General features: G+C 37.3%; 1 protein-coding gene across 1 annotated transcript; it reads right to left on the reverse strand.

The window, feature by feature from the left end:
• Positions 1-956: 956 nt before the first annotated feature.
• ITM2A (integral membrane protein 2A) lies at positions 957-18,516 on the reverse strand. The gene is made up of 6 exons (XM_053579035.1): positions 18,406-18,516; positions 14,446-14,577; positions 13,992-14,171; positions 13,715-13,759; positions 1,314-1,464; positions 957-1,165 (listed from the first exon to the last, which is right to left on the reverse strand). Exons 1-6 carry the CDS (start codon positions 18,514-18,516, stop codon positions 1,077-1,079), a joined length of 708 nt encoding a protein of 235 aa, XP_053435010.1. The 3' UTR covers positions 957-1,076.
• Between the last annotated feature and the right edge of the window lie 442 nt (positions 18,517-18,958).

The raw sequence follows: 18,958 nt of genomic DNA on the forward strand, positions 1-18,958 counted from the left end.
CTTTCACCATAAGGACATTTGCACTAGGCTGTTTATCACAGCTCAATTTACAATATCCAAAATGTGGACACAGCCTAAGTACCCACTGATCTACAAATGGATTAACAAGCTGTGGTATATGTAAACCATGGGATATTACTCAGTCACTAAAAAAGAAAGAATATATAGAAAGTATTTGATAAAATTCAATGCTCCTTCCTCCTTGTATAATCTTATTGTTATAATTGTTATAATGTCAATAAAGGAGCAAAATATGGAATAATAAAATATAAATTTGTACAGTTGGGAATGGGGAAAAAGATAGGTTCATAATTTTAAGTCTGTTTCAGGTGTACCAAAGTTAAATAATATTAGTTGTTCACATTAAGCATACTTCAAGTGATGAAATAAAAGAAATAACTGTTAATATAGTAAAATTTATGACAGTGTTATAGGATTAAAACATCCTCAACTCCTTACAGCATTCAATACCTATAAATTTTGTGGATGTCACAATACAGATATCAGTGAGAAAGAATCACTGCAGTAGTGAAAAATCATTTTATCAGGAATATTTTTCACATATAAAATAGTTCTATTACAGAGCATGTAACAAAAACACAAAGGTGTAATTTATAAACTCAGAAAAGTTGCAAAAAATAAAATAAAAACAGAGCAATAACATTGAGAGTTGATATGCTTTACACAAAAGTTCAAAAAGATTTTTAAATATTTCAAATCGAAAATGTTCTCTAAAATATTATTGAGTGATGAGCTTACTTTCACAAAACAATGGCTCAAATTTATTGTCAGAATATTAGCCGACATATTCATACTGCTTTCAGTAATCTAAACCATGTAAGTCTAAATAAAAAATGAAAAACATTTAATTTTAGCTTAAAATATAAATCAAAGACAAATAAACTGAAATTTGAAAAGAGTTTTCAGTGCTTGTACTTTTTATTTTTTTCTTTAAGTATAAGCAATACAGTAAATTCATGAGTAAATACCTGGAGTATCCAATAAACTTTAATCTTAAAAACATTCCATAAATCTCTGTCTTCTTATTACCATGGTCACACTTTATCTGTTACCCCTCACTCTTGACAGATCTTAGTTTCAACAATAAATTCACTGGGAAAGTGTCTAATCTTCCAGCATTTATCAATAGCATGTTCACTGAAATCTTCGAGGAAATACACAGAAAGATAGCTTTTGATCTTTTAGTGTGTAAATGAAAACTTATGTAGTATTGCTTTTCATTTTTCCCTGCACATCATGCCTACACTCTTCCACTGTGTAATACAGGGTGAAGTAAGAAATAAGTTGCCTACCCAGCAAGAGATTTCTGCAATGAAGACAGAAGGACTTTCTGTTGTTGCAAAGTTGGTAAATAAAAATGTCAAGGTTACTAACATCATGAATTTCCTCCAGAGAAACAAGGTCTTCCTTAACCGCAGTAGTGTTAGGCAGGTATTCACCACTCTAAAAGTTAAAAAAAAAAAAAAAAGACTGAAATGAAAAATTCTTAAAGACACTATTGAAATCCTTACCTACACCAGATAATAATTTTTTAAGAATTTTTATTTTTAGAGCAGTTTTAGGTTCACAACATATGTTTTTCAATTAATACACGTATAAAGAAATGTTAGACAGGGGCGGTGCCTATAGCTCAAAGGAGTAGTGTGCCAGCCCCATATGCTGGATGTGTTGGCTTCGAACCGAGCCCCAGCCAGAAACTGAAAAAAAAAAAAAAAATGTTAGAAGTGGAACTTAAAATACAGATGATGAAAATTGCTGAGAAAGTGGAAAATAACCAAAAGGAAATCCAAAAACAGACTCAAATAAGAGATGAATGATGTGAAGACTATAGAAAGCATATAGCAGAGTTGAAAGAATTAAAGCAGTCAATTAGGATACTTAAAGATCAATAGAAAGTATCAACAACAGATTAGACCATGCAGAAGAAAGAATCTCAGCAGTAGAGGACAAAATTCTTGAGATAATTTATATAGTTAAAGAGGCAGAAAAAAAAGAGAGAGAAAGCAGAACATTCACTGACAGAATTATGGGACTTAATGAAGCATTCAAACATATGAGTTATAGGTAACCCAGAAGGGGAAGAAGAATGCCCCAGAGAAATGGAAACTATACTGGGGAATATCATAAAAGAAAATTTCCCAAATATCACCAAAGATTGTGGCACCTGCCTTTCAGAGGGATATCAGACCCCAGGTGGTCTCAACTCTAATAGAGCTTTTTCAAGACACATTGTGATGAACAAATCCAAAGTCAAGACAAAAGAAAAGATTTTGCAAGTTGCCAGGAGTAAGCACCAATTGACCTACAGGAAGAAATCCATCTGGGTGACTGCAGACTTCTCTAATGAAACTTTTCAAGCTAGAAGACAATGGTCATCTACCTTTAATCTACTTAAACAGAACAATTTCCAGCCCAGAATTTTATATCCCACTAAGCTAAGCTTTAAAATTGACAGAGAAATCAAATATTTTACTGATATAAAATATTCAGAAAATTTTCCACAGCAAGATGAGCTCTACAGGAAATACTTCAGCCTGTTCTACATACTGAACATCACAATGGACCACCAGCAAAGTAAGCACCAAGAAATTAAAGGACAATACCTTGCTTCCACAATGATGCAAAAGACAAAATTAAGCAGTGGACATTCATAAAATAAGATGAATAGAATGCTATCACACTTATCAATTATCTCAATAAATATTAATCAATTTAATTACCCACTGAGGAGGCATAGATTGGCTGATTGCACGAAAAACCACAAGCCATCCATTTGCTGTCTGCAGGAAACACACCTCACCTCAAAAGACAAATTATAACTCAGAGTTAAGGGTTGGAAGACAATTTTTCATGCAAACAAAATTCAGAAGAAAAGAGGGGTTGCAATCTAATTTTCAATTACATATGGATTTTAAGCAACTAAAGCCAAAAAAGACAAAGATGGTCACTTCTTATTGGTCAAGGAAAAAATACAACAAGAAGACATTTCAATTCTAAATATTTATGCACTCAATGTAAGTGTTCCCAAATTCTTGAAACAGACCTTAATTAGTCTGAGCAATATGATATAGTATAACACCATAATAACAGGGGACTTTAACACTCCTTTTACAGAGCTAGACAGATTCACTAAATAGAAATTAAACAAAGATATAAGAGTCCTAAATGAGACCCTAGAACAACTGTGCTTGATAGACATATATAGAATGCTCCATCCCAAAGTTAAATAATATACATTCTTCTCATAAGTCCATGGAACATTCTCCAAAATTGATCACATCCTAGGACACAAAACAAACCTCAACAAATCAAAATAATTGAAATGTTACCTTGTATATTCTCAGACCATAAGGCACTAAAGGTGGAACTCAACTCCAATAACAATGTTCACCTTCATACAACAACATGGAAATTAAACTACCTTATGCTTAATGACAGTTGGGTGCAGGAAGAAAAATAAAAGAGGAAATCATTAACTTCCTTGAGCATAACAACAATGAAGACACAAGCTACCAAAATCTGTGGGATACAGCAAAAGCAGTCCTGAGAGAAAAATTTATCACTTTAGAAAAGAGTACATCAACAAACTCACAAACCATTTTGTGAATTGTAAAAAGAAGCCCAAGCTAAGCCTAAACCCAGCAGAAGAAAAGAAATACCCAAAATTAAATCAGAGATTAATAAAATTGAAAACAAAAGAATCATTCAGAAAATTAATAAAACAAGGAGATGTTTTTTTGAAAAAAGAAATGAAATAGATAAATCTTTGGCCAGACTCACTAGAAATAGAAAAGCAAAATCTCTAGTAACTTCAATCAGAAATGATAAAGGGGGAAATAACAACAAATGCCACAGAGATATAAGAGATTATCTCTGAATACTACCAGAAACTCTATGCCCAGGAATTTGACAATGTGAAGGAAATGTATCAATATTTGGAATCACACCCTCTCCCTACCCTTAGCCAGGAAGAAATAGATCTCCTGAACAGATCAATTTCAAGCACTGAGATCAAAGAAACAATACAAAATATCCCAATGAAAAAATACCCTGGTCCGGTTGGCTTCACACCAGAATTTTATCAAACCTTCAAAGAAGAGCTTGTTCCCCTACTGCAGAAATTATTCCAACAAATTCAGAAGGAAGGAATCTTCTCCAACACGTTCTACGAAGGAAACATCACCCTGATGCCAAAACCAGGAAAAGACCCAAATAATTGGAGAACTTCAGACCAATTTCACTAATGAATATAGATGCAAAAATTCTCAAGAAAATCCTAGCCAACAGATTACAACTCATCATCAAAAAAGTCATACATCTGGGGGAGGAGACAAGATGGCTGACTGAAGCCAGCTTTCCACAGAGGCTCCCATCCAGAAGGAGAGTTAAAGGATAAAAATTCAGCAAGTAACCTGGTGGATTTGAGCTGCACTAAGAAAGAAGGTTGTAGAACACACATCAACCCCACTGAGGCGAGCTGCGACCACAAGGATACAAACAAAAGGTACAAAATCCATCACCAAGCAGATGGGAGTCCCCTCCCCCATGAGAACGGCTCAGAGTGCCCCACAAACAACCAGTCAGAGTTCAAAGGTCCTCCAACTATACTCCCCAGGAGAGACCCTCTAAAAACTGGACCTACCTCCCCTACTAGGGTGCCACGGCGTCCTCCTGCCAGGCATAAAACTGTATAAACTGTATATAGTCTCTACCTGGAATTCTGAGCTCTGAGCGCTCCCCTTCGCTCACACTGGGGTCTGGAGGCCAGTCCCGGTCAGTGGGTGGAGAAGGGACTGCACCGGAGTGGCAGTTCCCTGAGGCAATGTGCAACAGCCGTCTTTTGGTGACAATATGTTCAGGCATAAAACTGTGTAAAGGTGTGTGTGTTCTCTGCCCGCAACCCCAGGCTCCCAGCGCTCCCCGCACTCCCCTCTGCTGTCGCTCCAAGGTCTGGAGGCCTGTACCCCGGGGGTCCAAATTCTTGGGCGATTGCTTGAGGGGTGTAGACAGTGCTGGGCTGTAGCATATTGGTGCAGACTCTGGGGTACGAGAGTGGAGGAGGGGAGCTACACCGGAGCAGTGGTTGCCTGAGCCATAAAGCAGCAGCCCTCTTTTGCTAGCAATACGGCTCACTACCGAATATTCTGAAGCCATATCCCCTGTCTCCCTGGGCAACCAGAGACTCTGAGTTTGCCTGAGGCAACTCCAACTTGCAAACCAGGGAAACTCCCAGTGTGGGGCTGACCCAGAGGTCCGCTTTACTAAACCTAAGACACACCTGGCCCTCAGGGGATTGTCAGCCTATAGACAATACAAGAGCAAAGACAAGCTGATTTGGGGCTCAATTCACCTTCTCTTCTGCAGGGGAACCGCAGAGTTGTTTTGTTCTGTTCTGTCAGTAACATTAATCAGGGGCGAGACTGGACCTGAGTGAAAACCCCTCAACCTTCATCAAGCGCCCGAGGTTGTCAGGCCTCACCTCCGCCTGCTGGAGAGAGGAAGAGTGCAGTGGCCTGGCAGACTTCCTTGCGATTCAGGCAGGTACAAACTCTTGGAGTACTGATTCACTATAGGCAACTGGGTCAGCCAACTGCAGGGCTATCAGTGACTGGATGTGAAGTGGTGCAAGGTGGGGAAGGAGGCAGCATCCTTCCCAGACTGATTTATAGGCTGGGTGGCTCCTCCTGCCTCCACGCAGCACTGGAGCAAGCCACCCCTGAGTAGTCACCAGACCCCTGTGATCCAGTTCCCAGAGACCTCTTAAACTCTCTCAGCCGAGACAGGTGCAGATGAGACAATTGATTTGGACTTTTTGAACTGAACCAATCACCTGAGGACAAATTAGGTGGTGCCCTGGGTGCACGGTGGTAGGAAGGTTTGATTTTTCTTTTCCAATTGTTTGCTGGTGGGGGGTGGGGTGACTTAATTGCTGATATTTCTCCACAGCTGAGACTTCAATCCAAAGTATCTGCTTCACTAGGGTAGAACAGAAACCAGCTGAAAACAAGACAGAACCACTTAGCCCCACCACACCAGACAGGGCCCCAGTTTCTCGCGCCACAACACTCTACAGGCCCTCGACAAAGCCCCAGGGGAAAAAATCAGAGGGAGTAAAACAACCATGGGGCGGAATCAGTGGAAAAACTCTGGTAACATGAATAACCAGAATAGATCAACCCCCCCAAGGAAAGATATGGCAGATGCAATTGATGATCCCATTCATAAACAACTGGCTGAGATGTCAGAAATCGAATTCAGAATTTGGATTGCAGACAAGATTAACAAAGTAGAATTACGAATTCGAGGAGAAATTCAAAAGTTGTCTCAAGAATTTAATGAATTTAAAGACAAAACCACAAAAGACTTAGACACACTGAAGCAAGAATTTGCAGCCCTCGAAGATATGAAAAATACAGTAGAATCCCTCAGCAACAGAATGAAGCAAGCAGAAGACAGGATTTCTGACATTGAAGATAAAGCCTTTCAACACTCCCAAACTCTGAAAGAGGAAGAGAAATGGAGAGCAAAAACGGATCATTCTCTCTGAGAGCTCTGGGATAATTCGAAGAAGGCGAATATCCTAATCATAGGGGTTCCAGAAACAGATGAAGTGGCCTCGCTGGGCACAGAGGCCCTTCTGCATGAAATTATGAAAGACAATTTTCCAGACATGCCTAGAGATTCTGAAATTCAGATAGCAGACAGCTTCAGAACCCCAGCACGACTCAACCCCAATAAGACGTCCCCCAGCCATATCATAGTTAACTTCACTAAAGTTAATATGAAGGAGAAAATCCTCAATGCTGCCAGGAGAAAGAAAACCATTACCTTCAAAGGCAAGAATATTAGAATGACTGCAGATCACTCTGCTGAAAATTTTCAAGCCAGAAGAGGGTGGTCACCAAACTTTAATCTCCTAAAGCAAAATAACTTTCAACCCTGGATCTTGTATCCAGCTAAACTGAGTTTCATTTATGATGGAGAAATTAAATACTTTAATGACATTCATATGTTGAAGAAATGTGCCATAACCAAACCAGCTCTTCAGGATATTCTCAGACCTATCCTCCATAATGACCAACCCAATCCTATACCACAAAATTAAACTCACTCAGAAACTTCAGATCAAACTCCAATTTCCACATGGGTGAAAGGACTGAAAATGCCCACTAGACTTTTGAAAAACTCGATATCCAAAACTTCACCAGACTTATCAATATTCTCCATTAATGTGAACGGCTTAAACTGTCCTCTAAAGAGGCATAGGTTAGCTGATCGAATACAAAAACTCAGGCCAGATATTTGTTGCATACAAGAGTCACATCTTAACTTAAAAGACAAATACAGACTCAGGGTGAAATGATGGTCGTCCATATTTCAGGCAAATGGTAATCAGAAAAAAGCAGGTGTTGCAATTTTATTTGCAGATACAATAGGCTTTAAACCAACAAAAGTAAGGAAGTACAAGATTGGTCACTTCATATTTGTTAAGGGTAAGACTCAATATGATGAGATCTCAATTATTAATATCTATGCACCCAACCAGAATGCACCTCAATTTATAAGAGAAACTCTAAAAGACATGAGCAACTTGATTTCCTCCAGCTCTATAATCATCGGAGATTTCAACACTCCTTTGGCAGTGTTGGATCGATCCTCCAACAAGAAGCTGAGCAAAGAAATTTTAGATTTAAAGCTAACCATCCAATATTTGGATTTAGCAGACATCTACAGAACATTTCATCCCAACAAAACTGAATACACATACTTCTCATCAGACCATGGAACTTACTCCAAAATCGATCACATCTTAGGTCACAAGTCTAACCTCAGTAAATTTAAAGGAATAGAAATTATTACATGCATCTTCTGGGACCACCATGGAATAAAACTTGAACTGAGTAACAACAGGAATCTGCATACTCATACAAAAACATGGAAGTTAAATAACCTTATGCTGAATGATAGCTGGGTCAGAGATGAGATTAAGAAAGAAATAGCCAACTTTTTGGAACAAAACAACAATGAAGACATGAACTATCAGAACCTCTGGGACACCGCAAAGGCAGTTCTAAGAGGGAAATTTATAGCACTGCAAGTCTTCCTCAAGAGAACGGAAAGAGAGGAAGTTAACAACTTAATGGGAAATTTCAAACAACTGGAAAAGGAAGAACATTCCAACACCAAACCCAGTAGAAGAAAAGAAATAACCAAAATTAGAGCAGAATTAAATGAAATTGAAAACAAAAGAATAATACAACAGATCAATAAATCAAAAAGCTGTTTTTTCGAAAAACTCGATAAAATAGATAAACCTTTGGCCAACCTAATCAGGAAAAAAAGAGTAAAATCTCTAATCTCATCAATCAGAAATAACAAAGATGAAATAACAACAGAGTCCTCAGAAATAAAAAAAAATCCTTAATGAATATTACAAGAAATTTTATTCTCAGAAATATGAAAATCTGAAGGAAATTGACCAATACTTGGAAGCACGTCACTTTCCAAGACTTAGCCAATATCAAGTGGAAATGTTGAACAGGCCCATATCAAGTTCGGAAATAGCATCAACCATACAAAACCTCCCTGCAAAGAAAAGCCCCAGACCAGATGGCTTCACGTCTGAATTCTACCAAACCTTTAAAGAGGAATTAGTACCTATATTACTCAACCTGTTCCAAAAGGTAGAAAAAAAGTAAGACTACCCAGTATGTTCTATGAAGCAAACATCACCCTGATCCCCAAACCAGGAAAAGACCCAACAAGAAAAGAAAATTATAGACCGATATCACTAATGAATATAGACGCAAAAATACTCAAAAAGATCCTAACAAACAGAATCCAGCAACACATCAAACAAATTATACATCATGACCAAGTTGGTTTTATCCCAGGATCTCAAGGCTGGTTCAATATACGTAAATCTATAAATGTAATCCAGCACATAAACAAATTAAAAAACAAAGACCATATGATTCTCTCAATCGATGCAGAAAAAGCTTTTGATAATATCCAGTATCCCTTTATGATCAGAACACTTAAGAAAATTGGTATAGAAGGGACATTTCTTAAACTGATAGAGGCCATCCACAGCAAACCCACAGCCAATATCATATTGAACGGAGTTAAGTTGGAATCATTTCCACTGAGATCAGGAACCAGACAAGGCTGCCCATTGTCTCCCTTGCTTTTTAACATTGTAAAGGAAGTTTTAGCCACTGCGATTAGGGAACAAAAGGTGATAAATGGTATCCATATAGGGTCAGAGGAGATCAAACTTTTGCTCTTCGCAGATGATATGATAGTATATCTGGAAAACACTAGGGACTCTACTACAAAACTTTTAGAAGTGATCAAGGAATACAGCAGCGTCTCAGGTTACAAAATCAACATTCATAAATCGGTAGCCTTTATATATACCAACAACAGTCAAGTTGAAAAAGCAGTTAAGGACTCTATCCCATTCACAGTAGTGCCAAAGAAGATGAAATATTTGGGAATTTATCTAACAAAGGACGTGAAAGATCTCTATAAAGAGAACTATGAAACTCTAAGAAAAGAAATAGCTGAAAATATTAACAAATGGAATAACATACCATGCTCATGGCTGGGAAGAATCAATATTTTTAAAATGTCTATACTACCCAAAGCAATATATAATTTCAATGCAATCCCTATTCAAGCTCCACTGTCATACTTTAAAGATCTGGAAAAAACAATACTTCGTTTTATATGGAATCAGAAAAAACCTCGAATAGCCAAGACATTACTCAGAAATAAAAACAAATCAGGAGGAATTACACTACCAGACCTCAGACTATGTTACAAATCAATACTGATCAAAACAGCATGGTATTGGCACAAAAACAGAGAAGTAGATGTCTGGAACAGAATAGAGAACCAAGAGATGAATGCAGCTACTTACCGTTATTTAATCTTTGATAAGCCAATTAAAAATTCAGTGGGGAAAAGATTCCCTATTTAACAAATGGTGCTGGGTGAACTGGCTGGCAACATGTAGAAGACTGAAAGTGGATACACACCTTTCACGATTAACTAAGATAGACTGTCACTGGATAAAAGATTTAAACTTAAGACATGAAACTATAAAAATACTAGAGGAGAGTGCAGGGAAAACCCTTGAAGAAATCAGTCTGGGTGAGTATTTTATGAGGAGGACCCTCCGGGCAATTGAAGCAGCTTCAAAAATACACTACTGGGACTTGATCAAACTAAAAAGCTTCTGCACAGCCAAGAACACAGTAAGTAAAGCAAGCAAACAGCCCTCAGAATGGGAGAAGACATTTGCAGGTTATGTCTCTGACAAAGGTTTAATAACCATAATCCACAGAGAACTCAAACGCATTAGCAAGAATAGAACAAGGGATCCCAGCACAGGCTGGGCAAGGGATTTGAAGAGAAACTTCTGTGAAGAAGACAGGCGCGCGGCCTTCAGACATATGAAAAAATGCTCATCATCTTTAATCATCAGAGAAATGCAAATAAAAACTACTTTGAGATACAATTTAACTCCAGTGAGACTAGCCTATATGACAAAATCCCAAGACCAGAGATGTTGGTGCGGATGTGTAGAAAAGGGAACACTTTTGCAGTGCTGGTGGGAATGCACATTAATATATTCCTTTTGGAAACAGATATGGAGAACACTTAGAGATCTAAAAATAGATGTGCCATTCAATCCTGTAATCCCTCTACTGGGCATATACCCAGAAGACCAAAAAGCACATCATAACAAAGATATTTGTACCAGAATGTTTATTGCAGCTCAATTCATAATTGCTAAGTCATGGAAGAAGCCCAAGTGCCCATCGATCCACGAATGGATTAATAAATTGTGGTACATGTACACCATGGAATATTATGCAGCCTTAAAGAAAGATGGAGACTTTACCTGTTTCATGTTTACATGGATGGAGCTGGAACATATTCTTCTTAGTAAAGTATCTCAAGAATGGAAGAATAAGTACCCAATGCACTCAGCCCTACTATGAAACTAATTTAGGGTTTTCACATGAAAGCTATAACCCAGTTACAACCTAAGAATAGGGGGAAGGGGGAAAGGGAGGGGAGGGAGGGGGGAGGTGGGTAGAGGGAAGGGGGTTGGTCGGATTACAGCAGGGGTGCTTCTTACAAGGGTCTATGTGAAACTTGGTAAATGGTCTGTAAAGCTAGTGTATGATGCCCCATGATCATATCACTGTACACAGGTATGATTTAATAAAAAAAATAAAATATAAAAAAAAATTCATACATCATTATCAAGTAGATTTCATTCCAGGGATGCATAGCTGGTCCATAAATGATATTCACTGTATCAACAGAAGCAGAAACAAAAATCATATGATCCTCTCAATAGATGCAGAAAAAGCATTTGACAAAATCCAGCATCCTTTTCTAATTAGAACCCTGAAGAGTATGGGCATAGATGGCACATTTCTTAAACTGAACAAAGCTATCTATGACAAACCCAAAGTTAATATTTTACTGAATGGAGTAAAACTGAATGCTTTTCCACTTATAACTGGAACCATGCAAGGTTGTCCTCTGTCACTATTACTATTCAATATAATGCTGGATGTTCTAGACAATACAATTAGAAAAGAAGAAGGAAATAAAGGGCCTCCAAATGGGAGCAGAGGAGGTCAAATTCTCCCTCTTTGCTGATGATATGATCTTATACTTAGAAAACAACAAAGACTCAACCACAAGATTCTTGGAAGTCATCCTGAGTAATATCTCAGGATATAAAATAAATGTCCACAAATCAGTAGCCTTTGTATACGCCAAGAACAGCCAAGATGAGAGGCTAATTAAGGACACAAATCACTTCATTATAGCTTCAAAAAAAAAATGAAACACCTAGTAATATACCTAACAAAAGAGGTTAAGGACCTCTAATGAAAATTATGAAACCCCAAGAAAGGAAATAGCAGAAGATATTAACAAATGGAAAAAAAAAGTACCATGCTCATGGCTGGGAAGAATCAACATTGTTAAAATGTCTATACTTCCAAAAACAATCTACTGATTCGATGCCATCCCTATTAAAATACCAACATCATACTTTCAAGACTTAGAAAAAATGATTCTGCATTTTCTATGGAACCAGAAAAAAAACCATTTAGTTAAGGTAGTTCTTAGTAATAAAAACAAAGTCTGGGGCATCAGCATACCAGATTTTAGGCTGTAGTACAAGGCCATGGTGGTCAAGACAGCATGGTATTGGCACAAAAATAAAGACGTATGCATTTGGAATTGAGTAGAAAACCAGGAAATGAAACTAACATCTTACAACCAACTAGTCTTGGGTAAACCACACAAGAACTTACACTAGGGGAAAGACTTCTTACTCAATAAATGGTGCTGGGAGAACAGAATATCCATGTGTAACAGACTTAAACTGGACCCCCACCTTTCTCCACTCACAAAATTGATTCAAGATGGATAAAGAACTTAAATTTAAGGCACGAGATGATAAAAATCCTCAAAGAAAGCCCAGGAAAAACATTGGAAGATATCAGCCTGGGGAAAGACTTTACGAAGACTTCTGTGGCAATTGCGACAACCACAAAAATAAACAAATGGGACTTAATTAAACTGAAAAGCTTCTGTACAGCTAAGGAGACAACAACCAAAGCAAATATACAACCTACACAATGGGAAAGGATATTTCCATATTTTGAACCAGACAAAAGTTTGATAACTAGGATCTATAAAGAACTCAAATTAATCCACATGAAAAAAGCCAACAATCCCATATATCAATGGTCAAGAGACATGAATAGAACCTTCTCTAAAGATCATAGAGGAATATCTAGAAAACATGAAAAAATGCTCATCATCTCTAATAATTAGAGAAATGCAAATCAAAACCACCCTGAGATATCATCTAACTCCAGCAAGAATGGCCCACATCACAAAATCTCAAAACTGCAGAGGTTGGCATGGATGTGGAGAGAAGGGAACACTTTTACACTGCTGTTGAGATTGCAAACTAATACAGCCTTTTTGGAAGGAAGTTTGGAGAACCCTCAAAGAACTCAAGCTAGAACTCCCATTTGATCCAACAATCCCATTACTGTGCATCTACCCAGAAGGAAAAAAAAAATCTTTTGTCATAAGGACACTTGAACTAGACTGTTTAGTGCAGCTCAATTTACAATCACCAAAATGTGGAAACAGCCTAAATGCCCACTAAACCAGGAATGGATTAACAAGCTGTGGTGTATGTATACCATGGAATTTATTCAGCCATTAAAAAGTATGAAGTCTTTACATCCTTTGTATTAATCTGGATAGAAGTGGAACACGTTATTCTTAGTAAAGCATCACAAGAATGGAGAAGCATGAATCCTAGGTATTCAATTTTGATATGAGGACAATTAATGTTCTACCACACGGTAGGGGGTGGGAGATGGGGAGAGCTGAGAGAGAGAGAGAAGGATGGAGGGGGTAGGGGAAAGGAAGAAGAGAGAGAGGTAAGGAAGGAGGTGGGTGGGGTCTCAGTGTGTGTCACTCCTTTTGGGGGCAAGACACAATTGTAAGAGGGACATTACCTAACAAATGCAATCAGTGCAAGTTTCTTATACCCTCAACGAATCCCCACCAATAAAAAAATACAGAAAATTATTGCAATTTTATTTCAAGAATAAAATCAAAACAATTATTGTACCTGTCCCCAGTTTCTCAGCAGCAAGTCCAGGTACACAGTCATTCCCTGTTGAGGAGGGACAAAAGTAGAATAGATAATGTATCAACACTGTGAATTTTTCAACTACCATTAGAATAACTAGCTACATTTTTCAAAATCAAGTAATGCATATTCACTAACAAAGGAGTGGAAAGGCTTTCCTTGAAATACATTTACATTTTTGAATTGGTTTATTACCTGCTAATGAGCTAGGGAAAAAAAGAAACTTCTGGAATACCTATAAGAATGAGAAACCAACCTTTTCAAAGTCATGAATAATTGTGGCAGGGTAACTATCAGAGAAACTGGGGACAGGTACATCAATGATTGCAATGTTGTCATCTTCTTGAATGTCAGCCTCCTCCATCACAAGCAGGAAGTAAAAATTAGTAGGATCCTCAGAATCAAAGAAGAACATCTCTCCATGATAGATGGTGCTCTAAAACCAAGATAGGGAAATTAAAACACCTAATATTCACTGCTATAACATTTGAATTGTTTCTCATACTCATATAAACTTGTTGTGCTGCCTGCTAAGCTCAGGCTTATTGATTACAGTTATCACCATGAAGACAAATCAGTTTTATGAACTGACAGGTAATATGAAACCCTTCTCTAAATCCTCATTTCTCTAGTGATCACTGCAGAATTAATTTCCTGTTAAATGTATAGCAACTAGCAATCCAAAATATAACAATGATAATTATTGTTACCTTGGGCGGAAAGTATTTGTAAATGCAGGCTCCACCAAGTATAAATCCTGACAAAATGAATGAAAGGCTTAAGAGAGTAAGCATGCATCTCCCAAAGGAGCCATCTTTTTCCTGAGTGGTAACTGGGAATTCCTATTTATTAAAAAGCAAAACCAAAAACAAAACCAGATTGTACTTTTAGATACATATTTACTTTTGTGTAGAGTTTATCTCCCTTTAAACCCAAGACATTTTAAAAAGATATTATGGCATGATAATCTAAAATTATTTCAAGATTTCAGTAACAAATAGATGTAAAAGTATCTCCAATTATATTAACCTCCCTTCTGGTATTTCCAAACCCAAATATAGATATAAAGTCATTTCAAAATACACACTTCTAGAATCAAATTAAAATTACCAGTCACTTAAGGAATATTCTTTTCTTATTGCTCTAAGAATACTTAAGAGAGTATCTACTCTTATCATTTTAAGTGCACAATACACAGTTGTTAATTATGGGCACAATGTAGTATAACTGAACTTTAGAAATTGTGTTCTTTAAATAAATAGAAGTAGTTACTTATTGGACTAGAAGAGTGATATAATCACTAACTTTCTGCAATACACTATGGTTCTTTACTAATTATTACAAATCAGTTTGTTTCCCAACTTAAAAGAAAATCAGTATATTTTATTAACTAGTTTTCAAAATGTTCTTTTCTGAAAATGAGATTTTAGAAAAAATAGTTCTAAAAGGCAGGTACAGAATTATGTCATTTTCCTGTAGTTTAGAAATTAAAATATTGAAAGCAGAGATATATTTCCTAATGTTTCTTATTTTATGAAGAAATAAAGCTTCTTAACATCACTCAATATTCTATAGCTATGTATCGCATGAATGAAATAACATTTTCCAAGTCCTAGACAAAACCCTAGATTTTAAAGTATAGCATTTGAGATAGCTAAAAATAAAAGCTATCTAAGTAAAAAATGACTATAAAATTATGTTAAATCAATAATTTGATTAGGAATTGAAACAAGAATAATATCAAAGCAAACAAGTAACTGATTAACTGCACTCTTACCAACCAGTGGACTCTGATCCCTCCAATCCCATTCTTGTACAACACAATATGCCCTGAACCAGCAGAGGGTCCCCAACATTTATGGCACCAGGGATAAGTTTCATGGAATACAATTTTTCAATGGATGGGACGGGTTTGGGGGATCTAACAGGAAACAGCTCAGACAGTGATGCCAGCCAGAGATGGGGTGCAATTGTAAATACAGATGAAGCGTCACTCAGTTCCTGACAGTCCATGGCCTGGGACCTGGGGACTATAGCCCTAAACACCATTATTTCTCAAGGGTAGAATAAATGGAGTCAGGAAATCTAGACTCTGGTAATTAAAGAATGAATGATTCAGACTGGTATGTGAGTAGAACTGCTTTAGTCTTTCAGGTAATTTGCACTTTTTTTATTGTTGGGGATTCATTGAGGGTACAATAAGCCAGGTTACACTGATTGCATTTGTTAGGTAAAGTCCCTCTTGCAATCATGTCTTGCCCCCAGAAGGTGTGGCACACACCAAGGCCCCAGAACTGTTTTTTTTTTTTTTTTACAACTGTTAATATTATACTGTTTATGAGCCTTAACTAACTTTAAATTAATTTAGTTAAAATAAATACATAGATTTTAAGGTAATGTAGAAAAGGAAGGCCAAGCAATCATTTGATAATTTTTTTTTTTAAGATTTTTCTTTGAAGGGCAAAGAAATTTGAAATTCACATTTTCTTAGCTAAACTAATTTAAGTTTAATACTCTAAAAATCCTCAAGGGTTTTCTGTGGCCTAATAATTTTCAGAAACTTTCAATTATTTGTATTAAATCTAATCTAAGATTGGTACTACAATGACAACTGAAAATTTTAATTGGAATTCACTCAACAGTAACCTGGAGATGGAGGCTTAGAAATTGTATTTTAGATTATCAAACTGAGGTCCAGAAAGGTAAAAAGACTTGCTTATAGTCACATTATGCCTTAATTTGAAATTCTCAGAGGAATTAATTTCTTTCCTTCTTCCTACTAAAACAGGAAAACAAATTATATTATAATTTCATTTATCCTTCCAATAATTCAGAAAGTTTGTTATTAAACAAAGTTTAACTGTTTGAATCTCAATTTCTTAAGCTATCGCTACATACTAGCAATAAGGATTTTTTTGTTTTTATTTAATTATTTTGGACTTCAGGGTGGTGGTGGGTGATTGGAGCCATCAATTATCAGTTGGTGGCCCTAATTATAATAATTTCTCCCTGAACTATATTTAAAAGTCATTATATACAACCCCTGATATAATACTTTGTCATGCTCAATCATCTCTGATGAGTTTGCTGATTAATAATATGACAAAATAATGTGTCAATTATTATCGTCAGTGTTCTACAGTGGCCAAGTAAGTATCCTGTTAGGTTTTTTACAAAACCTAAAAAAGAAATACAAAGCGTAAATGCTCAATTTCGTTTACTTCTCATCACACCATAGTCCTGGCCAAAGAAGTAAGGCTTGCATACTAACTGAATCTATCTATAGGTCATGAAGTTTTTGGTGGTGAGGGGAAAAAAGGATTACTGTGGGGCTATATTTAACTACTGGCATCTAATTACACCTCATAAAAATCTGGTGGTGCTTCACTTACAAAGTAAGTAGGAGGACAATTACATATGTGACCTTCTCTTATTTAATCAAAACTTCGAAAATGCTATTATATATTTAAAATACATAATACACAAAAGCTAGTTTGATTGTCGTGTTCAATATTGAAAATTAAGATAAAAATTCAGCACAAGCAGATTAGCATTTCAAATTGTGTGTACTGAGATTCTCATTTAACTCAAAGAACTTTTTAAATCTCCACTCTGAATACAAAAGTTAAAACTTTATACAAAGAACAGCACAAATTATTACAGATCTGAAAAGCTCAAACAGTTTGCAGATTTCTTAGAAGAAACATACATCATTTTTAATTACATTTTTACTGAGCAAAAAAGGAGAAGTTTATTAACAGCAAAAACATGGCAGTGTTTAAAGGAAATAGAAATTGGGCTAAATAAATAATGACTAACATTTTGGGAGGAAAATAATTCCTAGTTCCTGCCAAAATTAGTAATTTAAATTACAACCTTGGGCCTGCTGCAGATCTCTATATGGGGAGAGGGGGATATTGCTCAAAAATAAAGGACTAAAAGACAAAGAAAAAAATGTATCCCCAAATTTATTTTTAAAGAAAAGAAGTGTTTCCTTTAGAAAATGCCACTCTGAAAACATGCAAGGCTTTTGCAATTAAAGGGCACAGTGAACACTTGAAACTGAAATTAAGACCAACCTCAATTTTGACAGCCCCTTTACCTAATGCTTAAGACTGCCTGCAATCAAGGAGAAACTGAAAATACTGGAACACACATGCAGACACATACTTGTCCAATCCATACTGAGTACAGTTTAAGCTTCCCTTTGTCTCTCACCCCACCTCCACAAACACTCAGCAATCCTACAAAGAAACAGATTCATAGAATTTCATCCACGTTAAAAGGAAAGAAGTGTTAAATCTCCTGTTCTTGCTCACCTCACTTGTCCACTCTGCTTCTGTGGAGGCTTCTGTAGCGGGGACTGGGCTCATGCCCTTTGTCAATCCCTAGCTTCCTACATATTCCCCAGGAGATGACATCTAGTCCTAGAGGATCTCCTCAAACTCCCTCCAACAGATCTGCAGGATAGATGGCGCAGGCCAGAATAAATGCAACATTGTCCAACATTAGAGGATGCAGAGGGTGTTTGGTCAAGGCAGGCAGAAGGCCGTTTGACAAGATAAAACTTGTTTTGTCCTCTGCTACCAGTCTCCTTTCCTTGTCTCTGCCTCGTCCACCTCCTCTTCCCAACCTTCTCAGGCAGTCAGGGCTGCAAGAGGGACAGCTACTTTGCTAGTCAGGATCTGAGCTTGGACGGTGCCGCTCACAAGAGCCTCCACGTCTTGCTGTGCTTCCTCCTTTTGCAACGTGCTGGGGGGATTGAAGGCGATTTTCACCATGGTCGATCTTCAGGCTGTGCCATAAGGCGCGGCTCATGTCACCGTCCTGACCTGCAGGTTGGAAGAGGAGGAGATCCAACTAGCACAAACAGCACCTACTTTCTTCCCAGTTTGCCTACCATTGCTGCAAACCCAGGTCTGGGGATACTTAATGATGCAGTCCCAAGCTAAGTGGGCAGGCCTGGAAGGTGCAAAGAGATCGAGCGGCAGGGGGCACAAGCACAAGAGTTGGTGGTGGGGGTGGAGAGATGCTAGTGGGGGAAGACAAGGGGAAGTGAGCCCTAGGCCATTTCAGGTTAAACATATCTCACCTGCACTCCAGGTGTGCTTCCCGCCCACTGCGTGTGCCTTCAGATAAGAGCAAGACAGGAAAGAAGTCTGGTGTGTCCAGTCCCTAACTTCCTAGGATGTTCCTTTTTAAGAGTTACCTTTTGTCCGCCAT

This window comes from Nycticebus coucang, chromosome X, assembly GCF_027406575.1.
Source record: "Nycticebus coucang isolate mNycCou1 chromosome X, mNycCou1.pri, whole genome shotgun sequence".
Classification (NCBI taxonomy): Eukaryota; Metazoa; Chordata; class Mammalia; order Primates; family Lorisidae; genus Nycticebus; species Nycticebus coucang.